The sequence below is a fragment of the Pleurodeles waltl genome, chromosome 9 (assembly GCF_031143425.1).
Source record: "Pleurodeles waltl isolate 20211129_DDA chromosome 9, aPleWal1.hap1.20221129, whole genome shotgun sequence".
Taxonomy (NCBI): domain Eukaryota; kingdom Metazoa; phylum Chordata; class Amphibia; order Caudata; family Salamandridae; genus Pleurodeles; species Pleurodeles waltl.
This window is the reverse complement of record NC_090448.1, coordinates 289,683,132-289,701,401: the sequence shown is the minus strand read 5'-3', so window position 1 is coordinate 289,701,401 and position 18,270 is coordinate 289,683,132. Positions and strand designations below refer to the sequence as shown.

The 18,270-nt window shown below is 43.4% G+C and overlaps 1 protein-coding gene across 4 annotated transcripts in view; it reads right to left on the bottom strand.

Annotated features, from left to right (window-relative positions):
• Window positions 1-6,223: 6,223 nt before the first annotated feature.
• Window positions 6,224-18,270, bottom strand: part of PCBP4 (poly(rC) binding protein 4) — a 135,554-nt gene continuing 123,507 nt past the window's right edge. For all 4 annotated transcript variants that reach the window (XM_069206747.1, XM_069206745.1, XM_069206748.1 and 1 more), the window contains one exon: window positions 6,224-8,163. In XM_069206747.1, coding sequence (XP_069062848.1) covers window positions 7,848-8,163 — 316 coding nt within the window. In that variant the 3' untranslated portion in view covers window positions 6,224-7,847. The remainder of the gene's footprint in view (window positions 8,164-18,270) is intronic.

Sequence of the window (18,270 nt, the reverse complement as noted above, 5' to 3'; positions counted from 1 at the left end):
CCAGATTCCTAGCACAACTAGTTGTACTTTACCACGGATCTCACACACAACCATATACTGGACCTTAATTTAGACTAGGAAGAAGTTCTACCTGGCTGCCCTATGGGCATGAATAGTCAACTGTACAATGGTTGCAATTGACTAATTAACCACACATCCTAGACATGAGCATTACAGTAAAAAGAAGCTAGTGACAAAAGTATCAAACCAATGTTGTTAGATTGAAGATGATGCTACATTTAAAGGGTGCTACAATCGACAAGCATCGAGTTACTATGATGATGCACTTCAAGCGGAAGCAAGAGAACCCCCACCAGAAACAATGTATATTTAGACTGGACCACACCGTCGAATGGCAATAAATACATGCAAATCAAACAATGAACTATCCAACCCTGAGATCCTATTTTATTACCAAACGTGAAAGACAAGGTTATAGTCCAACTGCTAATAAAACAATATTGCTGTTTGCTTTACAATTACAGAATTCATACAAAGAGTAGGTCAGATGTTGAATGTAATCTCAGAAATTACAAGTGATCCAAGCAATGGTTCAAGTTCATAGCCTGATGAGATTTTTGCTTGCAGTGTCACAAAACGTTCTTGAAAAAAGGAAAAGTTAACTGACATGTTTCATTAATATGGCTTTATCAAGGTTTATGTGCAGTATTATTGAACTCAGATAATCCAAAAATCAAACAAGAAAAATCCGCAGTAGGAATGCCTCAATTGCCAATGATAAAGCTGTACTGGCAATGAGGTATAATTGATATCAAGATTCTCTGTCATGAAACAAAAGCTCGGTCAGTAGATGCTCATGTGTCTATAGACTGAGCATTTGCTTCTGTTACTATGGGTATCCGACGTGCCCTGACAGCTCTGATATTTTGGGATTACACTTCCCATTTGTAGGGAGCTGGGTTCTGATCACTGTAACCCCCCCTTCCCCCACACACACACACTTTTTTCCTGGTTTTTAGATGCAACTGCGACTGAAGTACACTGGATTCCTGCTAACCAGGTCCCCAGTGCCAGTGCTCCTTCCCTAAAACAAGGCACCTGGTCACTTGATCCCCAAGTGACAATGTCCTTCAGCACCTTATACGTCCCTGGTAAATGGTACCCTTGGTACCTAGGGCATGGGTACTGAAGGGAGGCCGTCAGAACAGCAGCACAGCTTGTGCCACTCTGGGGGATGCAGCACCAACCTTATGCAGACTGCCATTGCAGGCAGCGTGACAAGGTGCTCCCAAAATTGAAAGCACAACATGGCACACAGCCTATGTGCCATGTCCCCTGCCCTTTGCATGCAATAAATGTAAGTCACCCCTCTAGCAGGCCTTACAGCCCTAAGACAGGGTGCATTATAACACCTGTGAGGGCATATGTGCTTGACCAGATATGCCCCTGCTATGTCTTTGTCGATTCCCAGAATAGTAAGTGTCCAGGAAGCCATTTTAAACAGTGCTTAATTTGTAAATAAAAATGTGCTGGTACCCAAAGCTCTCCTCTGAAATACACGGCTGCTGCAATTAAATGTGTGAGCAGAGAATACTTAGCAGCGTAATCCTGAAACCATCTCGGGCCTCTTTAATCCATTTACAGCCACTCCATGTCCCTTTAGCTCACTCTTGCTGCTTCCTCATTTCTCCCTTTGTGATTTTTCTTTGTTTTTCTCTTCCTCCGTCTTTCCATATGAGCCTTTCGCTCGAAGTAAAGGCTTGAGGCAGAAAAATAAATGCCAGCCGTCAAAAATAAGTGCCAGTGCTCCACACTGGAAGCCACCAGCACAAATTAAGCACTGATTTTCAATGCATATGCTGGACATTGGTCATTATGAGTTCCCCCATCTACACGATGGGTTCTCTGAATCCTGGGATGTTTGGTATCAATCATCTCAGAATAAACTCTCACTGACCCCAGTGACAGATTTATTAAAACATGCACACAGAGGGCACCTTAGAGGCCCCCTGCGGTGAAGCCCAATAATGTCAAGGGCTCAGAACAAAGGCTTGCTCTAGGAGGAGGTGCTAACACCTGATCCAGGCAGGATAGATATTCCAGGTAGGAAAGCCTCAAAGGTCTTGCTGCCTTTGTAATGCCACCCAGGCCTCTCCAACCGGCAGAGAAGGCCGACCCCCCAGTCCCCGGCTCCACGTTTGGCAGCAGGACAGGTGGGAAAATTTGTGAAATTAGGAGGAGTGCTCACTTCATGCCAGTCTCACCCCTAAGGTAGACGAACTGAAATGGACACAACTTTTCAAATTCCTCCATCTTGTTAGGAAGGAATTAGGCTACTAGGGTTAGGGCTATGCCCACTTCCCAATGGAAGTGGTCATAAAGGTGAGTAGCCCATTGTATACCACCTGGCAGTCCATGTAACACCCCTAAATTCAGTGGCACCCCTGAACCCTAGAACTCTAATTCCTGATGACCAAGAAGAACCGGACACTATAGTGTTGCACCAGCAGAGAAGACTGCAGACACCACCTGACTTGGTGCCAGCCTTACCTGCCTGTCTGCAGCTCTCAACGATCCTGCACCAAAAGGTGACCTGTCTTGCAGCCCAGTGACTCCAAAGCCTTGGGAAGACTGCCTGCCTCCCATAAGGACCAACATCTCCCGAGAACAGCGGATCTGTTCAAAGAGAAACCAACTCCAAAGACAAAGACCTCTGTCCTGAGGAACATCATCCAGGCCCATGTCTGCACCCGACGAACACTGCCAGAGTCCAAGTGGCCCACTGGCCCTGTGAAGGTTCCCAAGCAATTCTGAGCCCGAATCCTCCATGGGTTGACCCCTGCAGGACTCTGCCTCAAAGCCTGCAGCCTCAATCTGAAAACTCCCCCCTGACCGCGACCGCCTGGTAATCTGTTTTCTGACATCAAAGGAGACTCCTGAATCCGGAGTCCCTGGACCTTGGGGAGCTGGACTGACATTGTCCCCGAGTCCTGCAACATCAGAACTTACCTGGGCAACGGTGGGAATTCTTCGTTCAGCCTCCTGGCCTGAGCCTGCAGCCTTTTTCCAAAACTGATCTCTCCCATTGATTTGCATTGGGCGTCCAACGCTGTGTTGGCACTCTGCACCCAGCTGCCCCTGTACCGCTGAAAAAGTAAGTTTGGTGCTGCCTTGTGGCACCTCAGTGCTTGCCTCAAACCCAGGACATCAACACCTGAAACCACTTTATTCACCAGTGAACAGCACATCTTCCATTACCCCCGTGCCCATTGGCTAACATTGGGCGCCCAACGCTGTGTTGGAATTCTGCACCCAGAGGCCAGAGATTGGCCTCTGAGCTTGCTTTACTCACCTGTGAGCAGCACACCTTGATTCAATCCGTCTCTGTTGGGCAGTGGGCTTGGAATTTGACCTCTGCACCTGGCTGCCCCTGTGACACTGGGCACTCTTGGTACCAATCTGAACTTTGCCTGGTGTTGACCTGAAACCCCGAAGACTGGTTTGTAAGCCGAATACATACCTGCAAAACTGCATCCTTGTGTTAACATTGAAGACTCAGAAAATTGCACTGTGTTGATTTTTGAAACTGTGAAGTATTTATCATCTAAAAAGTGCTTACCTGATAACGATGTTCTTTGGTTGATAGCATATATAAAAGCAAACGTTAGTTTGCTAAATTGGTCTTGGATTTATTCATTGAGTGGGTGTCTCATTTACAGCCTTTGTGAGTACAGCAAATGCTTAACACGACTCCTTGATAAGCCTAACTGCTTACTCACACTACCACAAATAAAGCATTACACCTATTTCTGCATCTGCATATCTTTGGGGATCCACAGGACTCTCTGTATAGTGTACTTCATTTTAGTGCACCATATAGAGAAAGCCAGTGTCCTACACCATTGCTTTTTTTGTCTGTGCTCCTGCCTGTCAGCAGGGACAATCTTCAAGCCAGATGCCCAGTTCATCTTCTCAGAGACTTTCTGCTCATAGCACATCTTGAGACTTCTTCTGCAGCACCTTTTCCAACAATTGTCTTGCTTCCTTGAAACTCTTTGACCTCTTCCACTGTTCCAGAGCTGTCTTTGGAGGTCTCAGGTTAGTGATTAGCTAGGGAGAGTTATATTTATTTGTTTGGATTGTGTGAGTACTGTTGGATTCTTTAATAGCCTTGCCTTGTAAGCTATGCTGTAACAACTGTGTTTTGAGCTTTGTCTTGCAAATCCCAAGTGAAGCTTTATTTGTTTTTGAGCCTCAAAATGTGTACCTTTAACAACAGCACATAGGAAAATGGAACAGGACCAGTCTCACGACAATTACCTAGACTCTAGCAAGACAGAGGTACTGTGCCACTGATACGTTTAGCCTTTACCTTAGCTGTTTAGAAGAAAAGAGCCATCACCAGGGAGAGATCACAGAATGCCTGTGAGAGGCTCTATTTGACAAGATGAGCTTTATATCTACAACCTGATGATGTCTTAAGATGCCTTCTCTCATATTGCTATATCTCTTCCAACTCTTTACTATCAATACTGAGCAAAGTCTTGGACATTTTCAGCACTGTCAACATTCAAAGAGATTGGCAGGTTCCACTTGTACCCGCAGCAACATTCGGACACACAGGTTTGTGGCATCTTGACTCAGACAGCATCATAAACTTCAGTCTAGTTTACAGCTTCAAGGGACTTTTTGAGCTTTGGTTTGGCTGAGGAGAACATACTATGTGCTGAAATCACAGAGCCTAATCACAAGTTTGCTTAAAGCTCTTCTACCTTCCTGTTTCAGTCATTGTTCTGCCCTCACCAGTGTCCATCTACTCTGCTCTATGACTTTTGATCTTCATTCAGTTTTTCCCCAGGATTCCTGTGACATCTTATGGTGAAGGGGTTGTCGGCATATGAGCCTTCCTAGAAAATCAGATGTGAAAGAGGGGCCATCTGAAAGGCTTAATTTCTAGGTTTGCTCAATGATCCACTAAACACACAGTTCATTCACTCTGCTGTCCATAAAGGGAAAGCATGGACTCAGTGCAGTTAAATAATGTCTCTGGGGAATATAGCACATCCCAGGACTTCAGGGTTTTAAAAAGTACTATTTCATTTACCTCGATCTTTCCAGGAACCCAGAACTATAAAAGCACATTTTTATTACATGCTGGTTAGACATGTCATGCAAGTTACAAGAGTATGGTCTAGTTTAGAAAAGGCCATCTAGGCTTTAAGGGAGCAGCACTGAAGCACATCTGTTGTGTTGTTGTGACTTAGAGATTGTTTAGTATGTGAGTGAACATGAAATTAATTTTTAAAAAACAGTTACCTGTGCGCCGCTGTGCTGCTCCGCTCCTCCGTCTCCTTTGGTGCAAGCACAGGCTCCCAGCTTGCCTTGCAGCCAATCCTGACGCTGCTTAGAGCAGCGTCAGGATTGGCTGGGAGCACCCAGCCAGGGTGCTCCCAGGCAGACTGGGAGCCTGTGCATACTCTCTCCAGCCCGGCAACTGACGGCTGGCCAAACACACATGCGCTCCGAGGGGGAGTGCTGTGCACTCCCCCTCACTGCTCGTCACCCTGTGACCCCGACCCTATACAAGAAAACGATAATAAACACAGTTTATTATCGTTTTCTTGTAGAGGAGTTGTAGCTGCCGCTGCTGGTAGGGAAGCAAGCCTCCTCCGCCCTAACGGAGTAGCCGCCCCTGATTGCTGCCGCTTGCACTCACATTATGATGACCACATCCTCGCAATGTCCCAAATTATATCAATATTGCTCCACCGCAGACATTTTTAATTTTCCATTTTGTCAAGAGCATGATACATTGTGCTTTAGCTGGTGTGTGATGAGCTTGAACACTGGAATATGAGCTATTTACATGGAATTATGTGAAAAGCACAGATATTTAACCAAAGGGTAAGAACAGCGTCCCTACCTCCCCCTCCCTAAGAAAGCAGCATCAACAAAAATTATTAGCTTCTTGATTTAGAGTACTGCTAATGGTTTACCTGTTTATAGCGCTGGACATCATCACAATGATACAGAACTGAATACTTCCTGCAAAGCCCAGAGCCAGGGCTGTTTTAAGTGTTTCACAAACTTGCACATCATCTATTCACAAACTATGAAGTCATTTCAATACTGCTATTGTATCCCCCTCACCTTGTTTTCGTGTATTCCATTTTGCCTTCTTCACAATGTCCTTAAACAATGACTGGAAAAGCTACAGTTATAAACTAACAAATGTAAAATATCCAATGCGTCACAGCCAAGGTATCGAAAAAATCGCTTTTATTACCGCACAATAACCGGAAGCAAAGATCCATACAAATAAATTATTGTTAAAAAAAGTTTATCATTTGGAATTTTGAACCAGCCCTTAACTTATAGGGAACAGTTCCAAGGGCAACCTCTGTTAGCCGAATGAGACAACCCAAACCTGCCGTGCAAAGCATTGTGGGTGATAGTATACAAATTACTTAAATACGGATAAATATGATGCTATAGGGAATGCTACAAAAAGTCATGTCGTGCAGAAAGTAATCACGGCCTGGGCTTACCCAAAATGCTTTGCAAGAGGAAGGGTGACTCCACTTGAAGGAAAGTGATGAAATGAATACATTTGTATATCTATGTCACAAATGTGAGTGTGGCAAAAACACCAAGTGTGCTCATGACAAGAAACAGTTCACTCTCGATGGGGGACGTAAATTGCTAGATGGTGAAAAGTGTCAGATTACCCCCCACTGTGTGCAGAAAAGGGGCAGGTCACATAAGGGGAGCAGTGCAGCCCATTACCAGTCTGTAATAGAGGGAGCTCTTGGAATTAACTTAACATGCCCCTTGTGGTATGTGAGGGAGGTCTGCTGGTTCAAAGAATGAAAGCAACTCTCTCCCATTGTGGAATGCAAGGATATCAAGAGAAGATGTGATGAACCTCTCTCTTAGTGTGTAGAGAGTGGGCCTTGCAGTGAGGCGATGGAGGCAACACCCTCTCCGTGTTGGATAAATGCAAAGTTCTGGTTTACAGCGACACAAGGGTCATGTCTCTGGTGAGAGGTAGAGTGATGTTCACTTTCATTGTTGGGATGAGGACATATGGTGGTGAAAGGTGTCAAGGCATTTCCCTTTTTATAACAGAGAAGTAAGGACACACTACTTCTCAGTGTGGACAAATGGGGACTACATAGTGAGGTGGAATGTGACACTCACCTCCCAAATGACAGAAAGGGACAGCCCAACTAAACTGACAGGAAGGGTTTACACTCCTCTTCCTCCTGTGGTGGCTGTATTGTGAGAGATTTAAAACTCACCAATCTCAGAATCATAGAAGAGGGTGTGCCCAGAAATATTGAGAACGATAAAGCTCTTATCATAAAAGGAATAACACTGGCCTCTTCCTTTGTGAAGCCAATGAAGTTCTTGGGGTGAAAAGCGCCCAGACGGTCCTTACAGTGTCAGACAGGTGACGAGATGATGACAATAGATGAAGGGATGGAGACAGACCCTCCCAGTGCAACCTCTTTCAGAGCCACATCATCAAGTTATTAACAAACAGCCAGAGATAAATTAGTATGAAACACACACACCTATCCCGGCCCGCCATCTTTTCCGTTCACATCCCCTTCTTCCTGCATAGCTCAGTCATATCCTCATCTATACATTAACATTCATGCCTCTTCTCTGTAGCTCTCTTCAGTCTTTGAGAAACGGTTGTCTGTCGTGGTGGGAGGGATCTTCTTCCTAGTCCTCCTCCCTTTCAGTGCTGAAAGTGTCCTCTGAAAGTTACTGTATGGCTTTCTAGTCCTGAGTCGTCCTTAGAAGGCACGATCTTCAGTGTACAGTTAGGGCAAACCCTCCACTCCTCGTTGTCCCGGATTACCCTTCTCTCCACATGCTTAGTATGGTGAGAACTTCTGTCTCTCGGCTTTCTTTGTTCCGTTGGCAGCACATATCTTCGCCATGTAGGAGGATAGGCCTCCTGCAGCAGGGCTTATGGTTGAAGGGGCCATAGCCAACAGTGGGTAGGGCTTGATCCCCAGGAAGTTGGACAGTGGAAAGGTGTACGGCGTTGTAAGGAAGGACGGAGAGTGCCCAGCCATTGTGGGCATAGTAATCGCCTGAGGCAGGCTAGGTGCTTGGGAAAAGCTCATACCCACTTCCGATGGAGATGATGAAGACGCAGCCTGGGCAGAAGATCTAGCTGTCTCCAAACTGCAGATGGAGAGAGGAAGAAGACACAAAACATATTGTTAGATAGAACAATTAACATAGATATGTCTACTCATTAATGTAGATAGCTAGATCTGCCTACTCGTTCACTTATAATGTTGTCACAAATTCCTGGGAAAGGTTAGGAAGAAAGAAAAAGACAGGTGAAGACCAAAGGCCAGGGACTCAGTAAATGGAAGAAATAGGAAGGAGAAAACTATAATATGAGGCAAAAGCGAAAGCTAAAAAGTCCAGCAGATGGAGGACTAAAGTCACAAGACCAGTACTAAAGAGTAAACATTCCAACATAATTTCCGGAAGAATGACGAAGTAGTAGGAGAAACAGAACAATCACAAATGTAGGCGAATATGGGAAAGAAATAATCGAAGGAGGACCAGAACTCAGAGAAAAAGGATTGTCTAGAGACAGTAAATAAGTAGGCGAACCAGTAATTTAGAAAATAACAGAGAAAACAAATAAGCAGTGGAACCTAGAATAACAGCAACAGAGGACGATTTAAAATTAAGATACAGTTGGGAATTTGAGGAATCGGTGCAAAAGACTGAGATATTCATGGAAAAATCATCACTAGTATCAGGAATGTAGGTGAGATGTTCAGAAAACACACCGCAATTAGCTGAGCAGAATTAGTGCACATGAAAGCAAGACCTCAATGAAAGATTAATACCACCAACAAAAGCCTTTGAAGTCAGAAGATAATAAGGTGTCTTCAAATAGCACGAGATAACGCAGTTTCCAAGTGCTCTACATTGCTGTTACATTTATCTAAGATGTGTATTTATTTTATTTTTCATGTATTTAGAAGATTCGCAATTCAACTCACTTTTTCTCTATTCCCTAGGACAGTCAGACATAAAGAAAGCTCATGAGTGGACAGATTACATAGTCAAATTGTTTACTCTGAAAAGAGAAAATGTTTTACAGTACTGGTGAACAGAGAAGATTTAGGATTTAGGATCGAGCTAATTTCTTGGGGGAGCGTATTCCAACATTTAGAGGGAAAAGAAGAAAATCTCTGCTCGCTTCTCCATTGGAATTTGGGCTTCAGGTTATGAAGAAATGGCAAGACACCACAAAGACCTCTTGTGGACAAAACCAATAGATATATACTGGGGTTTAGGGTCAACCCGTTGGTTACCGCTGATTGTTTTTCTTGTCAGTTTTATTTGTTCCCACCTTATTCGATAGCCTTCCTTCCCCTTATGCATGTCCATCTACTGAAGCATAGTTTCTGCACCATTCATTTAAATTGATGACGCCTGTCCTTCCACAGTTTCACATACCTTTTGCTTTTACTTCCAGCACTCCATGAGAGTGCGTGTATTTTCTTGCTCTGTATCTCCTGTGTCCTACTCCCTTCTCATATCCTCTGTGTTACTTCCCCACTGCCTCAAGTTCGTCTTGCTTCCCCCATCCCTCCTGGTTCTGGTTGCCTTTTTTAAATGTAACCCTCTCCCCCCCCCCCATCCCCACGCAGTATCTCCATAGGACAACAAGATGCTCTTGTCAACTTTTACTTTCCTCCTCCACCCATCCACTGTTACTCCCACTTCCACATCATTTGTCTTTCTATTTTGGAAAGCCCTCCAGCGGCAACTTGGTGCTGGATTGCTCGTTTCTAAGAAAGCTCTCTGTTGCCCACATGTTATATGCTTTTTTAATTTCCCTTTCCAAAATGAGCATTCGCTATCAATAAGTGGTAAATTAAAACAAGAGCTAAATGTTCGTTACATCATGATGTATGCGTACACATACATGGTTATGCATGTATACATGGACGTCATCATGAAACATAGGTGCACATATACTTTTTTTGCCAATGGGTTTTTGCACTGGCAAACAAGTTTTTATTTTCATTTTGACCATGAGGAACAGCTTCAGCAAAAAAACAAATAAAAAAGGTTGGGTAACGCCATTAAAAAGTGAGACCTATTAGCTTTGACTAAGCTTGTTAACGTTGGACTGATGAAAAGCTAATCTTTCCATGTCTAGATCCAAACACACTTCTCTCACAGGAGTCAGCATCAAGCAATTATGCCATCTTGTATACAAACAATAAGAACAGAACAAGGGGCATGAATAAATGACAGACAGAGGGCCTCATTACAAGGCTGCCGGTCTTCAGACCGCCAGCCCTGCGGTGGTGGTAAGGACCGCCACTGCTGTGGTGGTCCGCCCCCACATAAAGACCTGGCGGTCAGACTGCTAGGGTTCTGCCAGCACCGCTGGGATCAGTGATCCCGATGGCCTGGCAGTGGCAGTGATCGTTATCCGCCAGGGCAATGCTGCATGCAGTGCTGCCTTGTGGCTTACGACCTTGTTCTCTGCTATGGAAAGGCTGGTGGAGAACAGGTGCAGGGGGCCGCAGAGGGGCCCCTGGACTGCACATGCACTTGGCATAAGCAGTGCAGAGGTCCCCCTGCCTAGCACCGTTGCAATGCTCACTGTCTGCTCCTAGGTTTCTGCCCACAAGCCTAGCAGGAAACTCTTAATGGGTCCAGCAGGGAGGTAGTCAGTGTGGTGGCAACCTCCCCATCGGAAGTTCGGCGGACGGTGCAAACCATCCACAGAACTCCTAATCAGGCCCAAAGCCAAGAATAAAACAAGGTAAGAAAAGAATAAGGGCCTGATTTTTACCTTGGCAGACTGAATACTCCGTCATAATCGTGACGAATATTCTGCCTGCTGTATTACAATCTCCATAGGATATATTGGGATCATAATACGGGGGATCGTAATACGGAGTATTCCCCTCACCCAAGATCTAAATCAGACCCTAAGAAAAATATACCCAGTGAGAATCAGGATTTGTTACATTAGAGGCTGGGTCAGACTTTTAAAATACACAGCAGAATCAATGAAAAGAGGAGGGAAAATAAAGAAACAGAATGAGTACAATTTGTAATCAACAACCAATGCAAACCCAATATCTACAGGAAACTTGCTGAATTACAAGTAAAGAAAACATGAAAGAGCAACAAACACAGGCCAAATGAAGGAAATGAGAACCAAAAACCTGCCATGAGAACCAAGAGTACAAAAAGCAGAGGGAATGACATGATCTAAAATGCATCAATAGAACGATGAATGAGAGAAGTCGATAGAGCACTAGTCAAGGCAAAGGTAGAAAGGCAGACACAGAATTAGGAGCAAATTGAGGCAGAGATAAGAGTAATAGAACAAGAAGCAGTGGAAGTTGGCTAAGAAAAAGGCAGGAAAACAAGGAATCAATTATGTAACCCCAGGCCTAGTCAAGCAAAAGGCTAGAGAAGCAATGAAAAGAACAGCAGCTGGGAGTAGCAGCCAAGACAAAGAACCAGACAATGCAAAAGAATTGGATCCCAAAATAAGAGCAGCAGAAGGAGGATTAAATAGAGCGAAGATATGGCGTCCTAAAAATAGAGCAGCAGTAGGGGAATCTACTCTGTAAAAAGACATATGAACTATACGTAAGAGCAGCAGAGAAGAGGGTAGTCAAGACAAAGGTAGGACAACCATAAATAAGAGCAGGAAAAAGGGTGGAAGTCAAGAGAAAGGAACAACATTTATAGATTAGAGCAACAGAGGTGGTAGTCAAGACAAAGGAGAGACTTTCATAAGTGAGAGCACCAAAGGAAAGAATAGTTCAAGATGTTAGCAGAATCACAAAACAGCAAGAGGTGGAAAAGAGACATGAAACATGAACAGGTCAATTACAAGAGCAACTGAGAGATGCAAAAGGGCATGATACTGTCATAGGAAAAGTCGTAGAAAGATTAGCAGGAGGCCTAAGGCACCAAGATAGAAACGAGGGATTTAGGAATAAGCCACAGTGTCAAGTGATATGAATGAAATCTAGGACTGAGGTCCAAAGCGGGGTGACTAGGGCCAATACTCTACCAGACATATGGCCACAACTATGAGCACTTTAAAGAAGTCTGGACTCAAGCATGCAAGTGAAGTAGACCTGAGGGCAACTTGATGCATTTCTAACCAAATAAGTACCTTGCGTGAGGAGAGGTTTGAATTGCAGATGGAGTAAAAAAGAAAGTTGAAGAAGAGGCAGAAAACCAAGAAGGAATAATCCCAACAGTAACAGTACAAGTGTCAAAAACAGGAATTTGGAGGTCAAAGTAAAGGATAACATCATCGAAAAATGCAAAAAAGGATTAAGCAGAACTGAAGACTCTCAAAGGACCTACTCAAAGGCAGCAATAGAGCCAGTAGTTGGCCTTCAAAATGTTGCCATGAGTTATGTGCTTGCTACTGATCCCTTCGTGCTGGATAGGTCACCTGTTTAAATACCAACAAATCTATATGCGCCTTTCAACATCGCAACCTTCTTACAGTGCCATTACACTGACTGATAGAAGCCCTTCTGGTACTTATAGTGTCGTAAAATGGCACGACTCTGCCAGCAAGAGCTATATAAAATAGCATTATCATTTGTAAACTTTGGCAGACTACTTTTCATTTAGCTCGATTGTATGATGCCAGGGGCTTTGCACATTGTGCTAGGATTTCAGGGCTCCACGTGGAGCACTTTTTACAAACAAATAATTAGCAACATCACACAACAGAGGATATAATACAACTAGGAAATTGAGAGAAAAATAGAAACAGGAGAAATAAAATATGGAAAAAAGCCATCAAATAGCTAAAACATGAATTCATATAAATGACAGGCCAAGAAGCACAGCCTTGAAACTTTAAGCACTCTTTCCAGTCCCAGGCTGTGGTGGGCACAGTGATACAAGGTGCTCTTTGTGGAATTTCAGCGCCAGTTTGTGATAAGAATGGAGGGAATAGATGTTCGAAGGGCAACATTGGTGCTATACGGAGATGGGTCCTGAGGTGAGAGATGCTCTGAATGTAATAATGGTACCAGGCTGTAATGGGTAAGGAGGTGAGAGATTATCTGTATACACTGCTGGTGCCAAGGTGTGATCACAATGGAAGTGAGAGAAGCGCCGGACACAATGCTGGTGCAAGGCTGTGATAGTCATGGAGAGGAGAGATGCTCATTGGTTAGTTCTCGTCCTAAACTGTGATGGACATGCTCTATATGAAATAGTAGTGCCAGTTCACTATACAGAAGAAGTGAAAATCCAGACTGCAAAAGGCATATCGGTGAGAGATAACTTGCACAAGGTGAAAGATGAACCAGGTAGGTTTACGTATCCCAGTACTTAACTATATCCTTATAAAGATGTTGAGTTCCTCTTTTAAAGTGTTGAAACTTTGCATTTTGAGATAAATGCATCATATCAGCAGTTGTCAACTGACGGAACAGAAAATGGTTTCCAAAGTTTAAGAATTTGCTTTGTGGCTAAAAATCAGGGTGTGTTTCATCGACATTACCTTCATGTCCATCTTCCCCAATCCAGTCCTTACACATGAGATCTCATCTCCTTCTGGCAGACCCTAATCCCTAGCCAACTTAAAATACTTCCCCCAACATGGGTGCCATTACCCAGGGGTCACAACAAAGGGGAAGTAGTCAACCCACACATCCTGTAGTATCAAGCAAACCACATAAAAAAAGAACCACGTTTAATCAATCCCCCCCAACAGGGGACAGGAGGTGGGGAAATCCCAGGACTGTATTGGGGAAGAATTGGACCTGGAGTAATGAACAGAACCGGAAAAAAACGGCGCATTCCTCTCCTCCTGCGGTTATTATCTGACCTTATAAGTAAAATAGCATCTACCACTAGCTGCAAAATAACCTTAGCACAATGGTTTTTACTATAATCGGTATAGCAGGAAAGCCATTTCAGCTTCTAATTTCAAGCAAATTGCCTATTATTGTAAATGGATGCTATATTATATACCAGATAAAGTCAATAAGATGTATATTGGGGTTGATATAGTGGGGTAGCGATATGTTTTAGATGCTGGATGAAAGCAGTGGATTAGCTCCATACAATATTTATCTGTCCCAGACTGTTTACATTCTGGACCAATATTTTATAATGAACTTGGAAAACGGATGGGGCAGGAAATCATTCCTGACCCGCTCGAAGCACCCTTTGGCATTCCGTCAGGGTCGAAAGATCTTTCCACTGAGCAAAAACAACTTTACTTCATAGCTACTTTAGTGGCAAAATCACTTATTCTTGTGAATTGGAAGTCGGCAGCTAATCCAACTGCGGCTCAGTGCAATAGTAAAACGTGTAAGGTTAAAAGCCATGAGAATCTGTACGCAAAAGGAGTGGGTGCAAATAAGCGGTTTAAGAAAATTTGGGAGAACTGGTAGAGAGGAAGTAATGGAGAAATCATCAGGTAACAGGCTCCTTCAGAAAATTGCAAGAGATAAGCGTGGACTTTCTATATACGTACTAACACCAGTGTTATGAATTATGCGAAAGTGGGTTTTTGTGATTTGTCAATGTATGTATTGGTCTCTGTTCTGAGATAAAATGTTCTGCTGCATTTTTGATAAATAAAAGACTAAAATAAATGACATTCGTCTCTCTTTGTATACTTCTTCGGTTTCTCTATATAGTTAAAGATAGCTAAAAAAGGAATCTGTTTAGTTTTTAGACCTAAAATTAGATCGAGTCAGTATAAATTTAACAATTTGTATGTTTAAAGCTAAAGAATGGTTTATCTTTTTTAAGTGCCTGTCTCTTATTTAGCTTGCCTTGTTATGTTTACACCCCCAACCTTATCTTCTAATACTAATAAGTAAAATGGTAGTTTTCCCCATATTGATTGGGTTTGGACAGAAATATATTCAAAACATTTTCATCTCATGTGAATGCTTTTCATGTGAGTGACTCGCCTTATTTTTAAAATATGTTATAAACTGTTAGTGAACATCACTGTTTTTTGATTGAAAAATGCTTACATGGAAAGCTGAAAGAATCTATCTGCCTGCCTGGATACATTTCATAGTTTTTCACACAGATGCCACTCAGTTTCATGTAGCTCAAACGCTGTATGTGGCGTTGACATAGAAAAAGCTTTCATTTTACTGACTTATGGAGAAAGCTTTAAGTTTACTGATTTAGATCAAAAATTTGCTTCTTAAATATTGGTGAGAGCATTCAGAGAGCAATTACTATTTCCACTAAGGGCCTCCTTCCAAGGTCCACGTTATCTCCCTGGTAATTATGTCGTGTCCACCCCCTCACAACCCCAAAGTTTCCGGAGTTAGTGATACCAGGTGCATTGGTAACTCCAGTGGAGCGGAGTTAAAAGAGATTAGAAGTGGGACCCTAAGAGTCAAGTCACCCTAGTAATAAAGATTTACTGGAAAAAAATGATAAGTTAATTCGCAGGTCCCCTGGATATTCTTCATTACTCTCCAATATTTCACCCGAAGATTTTTGTCTTCTTTTAAGACCCAAAATTATTTGGCTAAATGCACAAGATCAGCAGATTTACAGCAGATCACGTAATCCTGACTCGACCTGAAACTCCTATTACCAGCCTAACCTGGATTACCAAGGACCTTGCAATTGGCTACTAACTAGGGAGAAATATGGTCATAATGCCAAGTTGTACGTGGCATGGATAGAAGTGATATGTGCTTGCCATGGACCACATCTTGTTGTGGCAGGTACCAACAGTGAGGGAACTACACTATGAGTTAGAAGAGACACCGCATGGCCTTTCCAAGGAGGTTATGGGTGTGAGATGACTCTCTGATTTGTCTTCTACCAGTGGTCACTGTTCGATGTTGCAGCTTTCTACAGAATCTACTGAATAGCTTCTCAACTAGCATTTCAATGGTTTTGTCTCTGGATCTTTGCACAGCTTTGTTCCTCTCTGCCTGTGGGCCAGTCATAAGTGAACATCATTCCCTTGCTGTAGATTTACTTGTTCATGCCGGGATGTCGCAGTTTAGAGGCCGACCATGAGAGATTTAGATGGCAGACAGGTGCCACCCTGCATTCTTTTTCATTTTACCTATCCCACATAGGTGTTAGCCCCAGGGCAGGAAGTTCCTGGCTTCACTAGGTTCCCCAAGAATCTCTGCCATTTTAGCCCACATTTGGATAGATTCGGGATAACACCTCTTCGATATCACTTTGAATAAAGTTTAAATAGCACCTTAGGGGACATGGGACAAATTAAGCTTTTCCTTGAATTATCAAGCCTTCTATGTTCTACTATCAAACCACTGTTTGTTCTAATTTATATCAGTACCCAGAGCTACTAGGCCAGCCCTCTTTTTTGTTTTACGTGTATGAACAGCAAATTTGGACACAAGAGATCAGATTCTGCAACTGTGAGAAAACTTCAGGCTTTCTCTTGGAGAATTAAGCTGCATGTGGAAGCCCACACTGATAAACTAGAAAATAACGTGAGGACGTAGATTAAGCTGTAGCCAACAATGTGAACACGTAGCTGTTTTGTAGAAAATATTAAAAGAGTGGACATGATGTTGTATCTTTGGGCAACCTGAAGAGGGGAGCTAATCTGTAGTTCCAGGGGTTTCCATCAACTTTCCCTGATGCAGATTTCCAGGCACCTATGGGAGACGTATTGTCAGAATTACATGGTTCAACATCTGAGACCAGAACACCTTCTGTGCAACACAAGCAGGAGTCTGATATCTGATGGTAAAGGAAGTGGGGCACTAATAGCTGTTCCGAAGACGAATCATAGGTTAGACCACGCAGTAGAAATACTGCTTTATGCAAATTGACAATGCTACCATTTCTATATCCACTGTGAAGAGGGCAGATGGGAGGGGGTAATGAGTTCTGAGTCAAATCTAGTGTGCAGTCTAATTAGGTGGCTGTTGGGACCAGTAAACTAGTGTTTTGGAGGTATATCTCTGGGGTGAGGGTGGGTGCTGGACTGGGGAAAGGTCCCTTGCATGGCTCTGGAGAGCACGTGCCAATCACTCAAATTCATCATTGGAAGCTGTTGCTCTTTTGATCCCTACCTTAGCACATACAACGATCGTGTGTGTGGATTGGAGATACCATTTTCACACGGGCTGAGACCCAGAGCAGGTCTCTGTTTTCTAAAGGGGAATGCAATGTGTGCCCCCTCTATTGAGCAGGACTACCATCTGCTCACTGGACTGTAGAGGACTGACAGTGGTGGCAGCAATACAATTTAAAATGGCATGGTAGACCTTTTTCTCTGTCCAATCTAGGAAGAGTTGCTGCTGGGTTGTCCTAACTTTCAAATTAGGCTGCCTGTGTACTACAACAGGATCCTTCACCAATCCGATTGGGGCATGGATGTCACATGTGTGCACCATTTGGAATGTGCAAAGGATGTTCGTATAGAGCATGAATGCCACCAATGGACAGCCACACTGTGATTCATGTTGTATTTGCTGCATTTAAGTGCTTTACTTAGAATGGAGGGGTGGATAGAGAGCCCAGACAATGAATGTGCATTGCATGACTCCCCTCAGAGCATTTTTAGGTTCTTTCGAAGTTGATGAATGTTAAGGAAATGAGTCAAAGGGCCCATTTGAAGCTAGGGAGTTCCCTTCCTGGAATACTGTTCTCTGAAAAGGCCACCCCCAGAGATTAACAGGTAGTTAAGTCCTTTGCTTGTGTCCCTTTGTTTTGTTTCAGCAATCTTAAAGCTCCACACCAGTGGTAACAGGGAAGCTCTTTGTTCTCTAGGGTTGGATTATTCACCACCAACTCCTCTAGCCAGTTTTGGAACCAAATATGTTGGCACTTCACCTAAGAGTACCAAGAAAGGGTAATTCAAATGGGACCATATGTTCAGGAGAGGAACTGGAGATGTCCTTCCACGAGGAAGATGTTACTTAGAACAAGGGCATTGCAAAGCAGCTGAAGTAGGATGAGTTGAAGATGTTCACTGCTGCATTAGGGAAAGACCTGCATTGCTTTATACAGGTGAGGACTAAGGACCCTGAAATGATCTTGCAGTGGGAGTAAAAATTTGCTGAAAAGTAGCCCCTACAGTAATGTAAATAGTCTTCTGCCCTACTTTGCACTATTTGTTGTCATGTGGGCATCCCATGCATGGTACATGGGCATCTCCACGCTACTACCAATAGATTTTGATACAAAGCTTTGTCAATTACAATTGCTAGACAGGGCTTTGCACCAAAAAAATAACACCTGCTTGAAACACACGTGCTGCATTGTACAGCACACATC